General features: G+C 30.2%; 1 protein-coding gene across 1 annotated transcript; it reads right to left on the bottom strand.

The window, feature by feature from the left end:
* Nucleotides 1-3,921: 3,921 nt before the first annotated feature.
* Nucleotides 3,922-6,529, bottom strand: LOC105255088 (RNA-binding protein squid). Its single transcript, XM_011264167.3, has 3 exons — nucleotides 5,895-6,529; nucleotides 4,969-5,475; nucleotides 3,922-4,663 (listed from the first exon to the last, which is right to left on the bottom strand). The coding sequence occupies exons 1-2, from the start codon at nucleotides 6,279-6,281 to the stop codon at nucleotides 4,978-4,980; spliced, it is 885 nt and encodes a 294-aa protein (XP_011262469.1). The 5' UTR covers nucleotides 6,282-6,529; the 3' UTR covers nucleotides 3,922-4,663; nucleotides 4,969-4,977.
* Nucleotides 6,530-7,228: the final 699 nt, after the last annotated feature.

Below are 7,228 nucleotides of genomic sequence, written 5' to 3'. Positions count from 1 at the left end.
AGTATACAGATTTAATGTCAAAGACAGTTAGCTTGGCTTACAGTAAATTCTTTTGGATGCACTGGTTTATCAACAGATAGATTAAAGCCTGTTGTACATTAATTTCAAGTGTAAAAGCATATTTCTAATTGTAATACTTGAGTATTACTAAATAAAAGTATAACAAGCATCTTGATTGAAAATGATCAATATTCCATCAAATAATGTGATAAATACTGAGCATATTCAACCTGCTTATATACTATATATAGGCCTTTACATAAATTTCTGTACAACAATCTGTAATATACATCTGTAATATACATATGTAAATATACATATGTAATATACATCTGTAAAATATACATATGTAATCACACATTCAACAGTGTTCGCAATAAATGCATCAACAAACGCTGTAATGAATGTTAGCAATGCATCCAATATTCGCAAATGGATTCTATTAAAGATCTGTTAAAGATGTTCTGAAAAGGGATTTCTCCCGTTAACTTTCGCTCGATCGAGTTAAGCCAAACTATTGATGTCTTTGCGACGTCTGAGAAAAAACTTTTGAATGTTTAAAGCTTTTTCAGCCTTGTGTACAATATAATTTCGATGTATCTAAACATAGTCCCATATTATGTCTTCTCTACATTCTCTAATAATTACATTACTTAATTTTCTTTCAATTTGGTAGTCGAAACCGCAAATTCTATTAAATGTCAAAATTTTCTAGAACCTGTATCATCATTTGTGACAGTCTTTTCGCGATATGAAGAGCAGTTTTCGGTGAACAGGAACTGCTACTCATGCGTTAGAAATGCGAAAGAAATATTAAAGTAATCTACAGATTATGTTTTTTATTTCTGATCATTTGCCGCCTTAAGTCTACTTTAAACGACTTATAATTCATGATAAAATTCGCTCTATAGAAATTTATTTATAATTGCATAGAAAATATTATATATACATATATATATATATATATATATATATATATATATATATATATATATATATTATGTCTACATACATTAAAATGTGGCACATCAAAATATGCGGAATAACAAAATTATGAACAGAATTCTGTCTTAAATTTTATCATAAAATTATAAATAGAATTCTGTCTTAAATTTTATCGTAAATTATAAAACGTCTAAAAAGATCTTAAATTTTTGTGCCACATAATTAATGCATATATTTATTTTATTCCTTCAAACATTTTCTATATTACGTATCATGTAAAGTTATAAATGGAATTCTATAAATTTATCACGAATTATAAATTGTCTAAAATATACTTTGACACTGTTTAATTACTTTGAACGTGATTGGGTCCTATTTTCAAATCCAGCAAATTAGTGTCGAATGTTACAAGAATATGACACAATAGTTTTGCTGAACGCAACCAATGTATATATACTGTTATTATTTTTTCGCCATATTTATATCTTATTCTTTTGTTATACAGACCGAGCACACAGACGACACGCAAGTAATAGAACTTTGTTTCGAGATAGATTTCATCTATCTCATTTCTTATTAAAGACATTAGAATTGCCAGACTAACTATGGCAATATATGTTTTACAATGACACATTCACAGGATGTCGATAGTATAATACAATTCTGCATAAATATTGTAAACTATGATTATACTGCAATATGCATATTTTTTTCTTTCTTCATTACTACATGTATCATTTTGTTGACACTATTTCAGTTAAGTTCGTCGTTTGCGTGCACTTCATGTATATATACCCAGGACGCTCATATTTTAATTATATCTTTTTTATATTTTTTTTTACATTTTTTCCTCTAAATTCTAATTTATATCTTCATCCTTACAAATACGCATATATGTATGTATGTTTTTATTTTCTTGAACATACATAGGATGCATGTACAATTTCTTAAACATACATATATGTACAATTTGTTAGCTTATAATCTGTATAACTTACATATTTTTCATGTTATATAATGTGTTATACAGATATTAGGTATTATACATAAATGATAAGAAAATGGTACTTATTAATATTACATTCAATTTTAAATGTTTATTTCAGATATTGTGATTTATATTGTGAATTGTTTAAGGAAGAAATATATTTTTATACATATATAAGCGCTTGGTCCATAAGTATTTTCTTTTTTTTGTCTATTATATAGCAGAATTTTAATCAAATTACGATTGTTTTAAAAGGATCATAGATTAATTAAATTATACATAAATTTTTTATATATAATGTATATAGTGAATGTATAATAAAGAAATACTTATGAACAAACTTAAATTTCTAAAGAATATGATAATACTAGTGTACTAAAATATTGAGTTGCCCTGAAAATTTGTGCCAAAGAAGAATAAGAAACATCTTTATATATATATATAGATATATATTGTTCTTCCAAATTATATTTTTGTCTTTATATCTATCTGTATGTTTCAATATAGACCGACGTACTGGCAGTACAGGAAAATCATTCATGCTCATGTACTTTCATTCATATGAGGTTCGCTCTTTATAATTTAACTTTTTATAGTTTTTACAACTTTTGCAGTTTTTTTATTTCCTTTTTAAACCTTTTAAACATATATCTCATTTTTAATGTATATGCATGTATATGCAAGTAAGTGCAGTTAGTATGTAATGCAAAAAGTTCAATTATAAAGAACAACTCTATGATATATTGCCAGTTAAAATAGAATGCAGTCTAAGTAACAGCAAAATAGTTGGTTACCCACATTATATCGTATTAATGCCACATTATTAAAAGCTGCTATAATTATTCAATCGTATATTATTTGTATGTAAAAAATATAAGAAAATGTATATATTATTTGTAAGTAAAAATATAAGAAATTTCTTGGAACTCCGGCGAAAAATTTTTTAATATGCAAACAATATATTAGATATATATTATTTTGTGGCACAACTCAATATATTAGATATACATGTTGTTAGATTAATAAAGAATTAATATCATATTCCACTGTATAATAAATGTAAATAGTAAGTGTTTTTAAATTAATTAAAAAACTTTTATGTTTCAATACAGATAATTTGACAACATTATTTTGAATCGCATAAAGTACTTTAAAGAAAGTACAAGTTCTGTATAAATTATCATGTTGTAGTTTATCATGCATTTGCTTTGTTACGGAAGAAAATATGAGACACGCGCATTTTAAAACTTAATCATTTGTCCACGATCTTTGAGATAGATTTCCCGATATATTTAGATGAATAAACCTTGGGTCTCATTTATGTCTTCAAATTTTAGTAACGAGTCGCCTGAACTATAAACAAGATTTGCAGCTTTCTGCCTCGGCACATCTTTGCTTTACATAATAATATTGATTTTGTTTATTAACATTGATTTCGAATCACTGGGAAATATTTCGGAAAATATGAATGCTTTCTATTGTTAATATTATTCATTCTTAATTACTGATTCTACATTATTAAATTGTATTTTTTGTTAATTTCAGTTATGCTATCACTAGCACGTGTTTCCTTTATGTATCAAACTTTGAGAATTCAAAGCTTGCTGGGCGAGCTGTTTATAATCTTAGAATATATACTGGAAGGGGAATAGCCAATCTCTGAATCATTATATCATACAACATATTGGAATGAACCTTCAAGTGATGAAAGCGACTTCATAAACTCAAACTATAAAAAAAGAAAGCTAGACGAGATATTTACTTGTTCCTGATTGGTAAACAATCAGGTACAGTAATACCCTAGAATAAATTCGGTAAATATGGAAAGGAAATGAAATTCTGCATGCTAAATCTGTCTTTTTTTTTAGAAATACAATTGAATTAAATTGTAAAAATATTTATTTAGTAAATAAAGAAAGAAAATTACTCTTTTCTAAACTGTGACCACAAATCACTGTAGTTTGTTACACAAAAGATTCATTTCAGTATCTTATACAACTTAATAATTTGAGCAACTTAGCAAAAAGTGTCCATAATATTTATCTGTTTGTTTTCCTTTCATTTTTTTTTTCTTCAAAAAAATTTTTTTTTCCTTTAGCACTTTCAACGTTTTTTCTAATGTCTCACTTCAAAAGTTTTGAGGAATATAAGTAGAATAAAAAATCTATTAAAAATTATTTATACAAAAGTGCATTATAAACAAAACAAGCCTTAAAGTATTATAAATGAAATATATAACATGTTTGAATTATTTTGAAATAAAACACAGTTTGGTTCATAACAGGATGCATTGTTTCTAAATTAGTTCTCAATATATAATATTAGAAGTTAAATTTAAACAATGTATATAACACATATTATTTATGATTTATAATTTCATTGCGCATTGCAGTTAACTAAGATAAGATTAGACATATATTGGGAAAACTACAGTATAATATATGGATTTTCCAGTATATAAATTCTAAGTTTATTGAATCTTATAAATTTTTGTTTTTTTTTATTTTTTTCATTTTTTTCGCGCTTTTTTTATTTCCAATATCTTCAATTCAATCTCCGATGGTTTCTCTGTACATTGCAAGTGCACTCGACTTGATATTACAAATACTTTGAATTAATTAATTAGGACAAAAGGAGTAAAAAAATTTCTCGATTAGTTAATCAAATGCTTCAAAGTATTTATAACACTAAATGGAATGCGCCTTATTTCTCGTGAAAGAATAGCTCGACCTGCACATAAAGTCATTATAAAAAAGATAGAATCAACGAATGCAACAATCAATAGAAAACACATGCATGTTAGCAACAAAAATATTGCAAGCACTGCTGTTTTTTATGCAACATTATTCCTTATTTACTATTCAGTAGACAATATCTAGGAAGGATATCTATCTTTGTAGAATAAATGAAAATTGAAATGAAAATTGAAATTGCTATTCTCTTACGGGATGACTTTTGATATCTTGTAGTATTCTATCTAGGACTTTTTTAAAGTTCAGTATAATAATTCAGTATAGAAGAAATAGTTAATATACCTGTTTCATTTAGTACGGTTGATGTCTCTGAAACTGACGCGGTCCTGGACCATTACCTCGTGGTTTAGGTCCATAACCCATATTATCATAGCCATCATATCCAGCATAATCATAATTGGTGTACATATCATCGTAACCACCACTGTGGTAACCATTATAATCGGGAAAATAATAACCGCCACCATAACCATATCCGTAACCCGGTGCCCAGAAACCTTGATTTCTAGGATCTGGATTGACTTTCACCTTTTTAACATCTACCTCCTTACCATTTATTGTCTGTTTAGGAGTTTTCAGTAACTTGTACACGACCTCTTTCGAGTCGAATGTGATAAAACAGAAACCTTTCCGTTGATTTTTGACTTTGTCAAAAGGTGCTTGTAGCTCGACAATAGTGCCGTATTGTCCGAAGTGAGTTTTGATATCTTCATCCGTAATCTCTGGTGTAAGACCACCCACGAAGACTTTACCATGTTGAGGTTTTTTGCTTACACGTTTTGGATCTACCTGTATAATCATGAAACAAAATTATATAAATATATAAATTAGAATGTAATTAAAGTTTCCTATTTGTACATTGGGGCTAAATTTTAAAACTTTTTTTTATTTCATATATATATATATATTATATATAAAATCAAATGATAAATCTAAAGTAGAGAAGTACAAGAACAATGCAGGAGAGGATGCTAAATGTATAGAGGTTAAGAATGCTAAGAATAGAGAGATTTGATACGAATACAGGATAATAGAAGCATAGTTTCTATCTCATTGCATAACATAATTTTGTAGTATATTTTCTACGCTGCAATATAGGAAAGAGGATGTAGCGCAGTCACACAGTGTAACATTTGAGAAAATTGAAAAAACTGAAATTTAAAACCAGTTTGAGCCATGTTAATCTTTTAGGAGCACCGGTTGCGTACCTTACGCTTGTTAATATAATGCTCGCCGGACGCGAGCAGTTTATCAATGGTCTTGGGGTTCGCGAACACCATAAAGGCGAAGCCACGTGAGACACCAGTGTGGGGATCGACCTTGACGGAAATGCTTTCGATCTCGCCAAATTTGCTGAAGTGTTCGTGCAACTCTTTGTCGGTGGTACTACGAGACAATCCGCCAACGAAGAGCTTGCGCTCGTCGTCCTTTCCAGGAATACCGGCTGTAGGTTGCTGTTGCTGTTGTTGCTGATATTGATTTTGCCCTTGATTTTGCTGGCCCGCGTGTTCCTGAGCATTCTGGTTGATACCTGGTTGATCATGCCCGTTAGTCTTCTCGCCTTGCGAGAAATCCATGGCTGAAGCTGACGCCATCGTAAATTCGCACGCTCTTCTAGGGAGACGCAAGAGAATACGAGCGATCCTCAATCCAGGACGCGTCCTTGCTGTGGATTCGGGGTTCCGAAATCGGAGCACAGCCGATTTTGTTCTGCGCTTTGCACAGATAACTCCGGAATCCTAAACGCGTGGCGCGAATTAATTCGTCCGAAAGTATATGAGGTGAACCGGTAACGTACGATACGTGCGACGTGCCTGCCGGCATAAAAAGGGTAGACTAGAAATAGATAAATGTGTGATGCGTGGATCTTACATGATTCCGCGTCCGTGATTCGTCGCCGCAGTTTAATATTACAGTTGTCAGCCAATAATAAATCGATACCGTCGGAGAAAACACGCGCGTTACCGGAAATCTAAGTGCCAAACTTTCAATTCCCGCAAGTTTCTCGTCACAATGCACGAATGCGACTATTGTTAAAAATAGACTTAATTTTCTATTAACTCTTTTCTCGTTTTGAAAAATTTCTAACGCGTAGAAATGTGGTTATATACCATTTGCATGCAATTCTTTGTTGTAGCTATCGACCAATCGCGATCAAACGTTCCTCCTACATTGTCAGATGCTCGACTGTGATTGGTCAATTTGCTTACAGTTACGACTAAAAGTTTACCACGTGTAATAGCTATAAGTCATAATCGCACTACGAGTTGCGGTTGGAATTGACCAATCAGAGTAGCCAGCCGATACATTGCTTTGTTCTGATTCGTCAATTGGTCTATAAGAATAAGCCTTTAGTCCCAGTCTACAATAGGTAATTTAAGCCTCAAGTTTTAAGAAATTGATCAATCACAGTGTCAAATATGAAGGAAATATTCGACCAGGAATAAAGGCTGGATTTACAATAGATAAATAAGTTTTAAGCCGTAAGAAATTAAATTCAATATTGGGACTTTAATTCTTTCGTTTATAATGAATTTAAAAT

Source organism: Camponotus floridanus, unplaced genomic scaffold, assembly GCF_003227725.1.
Source record: "Camponotus floridanus strain SB8 unplaced genomic scaffold, Cflo_v7.5 scaffold13, whole genome shotgun sequence".
Lineage (NCBI taxonomy): Eukaryota > Metazoa > Arthropoda > Insecta > Hymenoptera > Formicidae > Camponotus > Camponotus floridanus.
The sequence above is the reverse complement of the archived record's forward strand: the minus strand, read 5'-3'. Positions and strand labels throughout refer to the sequence as shown.

What these genes read in the sequence shown, in the direction of transcription:
- LOC105255088 (XM_011264167.3), bottom strand. Translation starts at nt 6,281, where the DNA reads ATGGCGTCAGCTTCAGCCATGGATTTCTCGCAAGGCGAGAAGACTAAC. An exon ending in ATTATATTAACAAGCGTAAG is followed by an intron (nt 5,476 to 5,894) that starts GTACGCAACCGG and finishes ATGATTATACAG; the next exon opens with GTAGATCCAAAACGTGTAAG.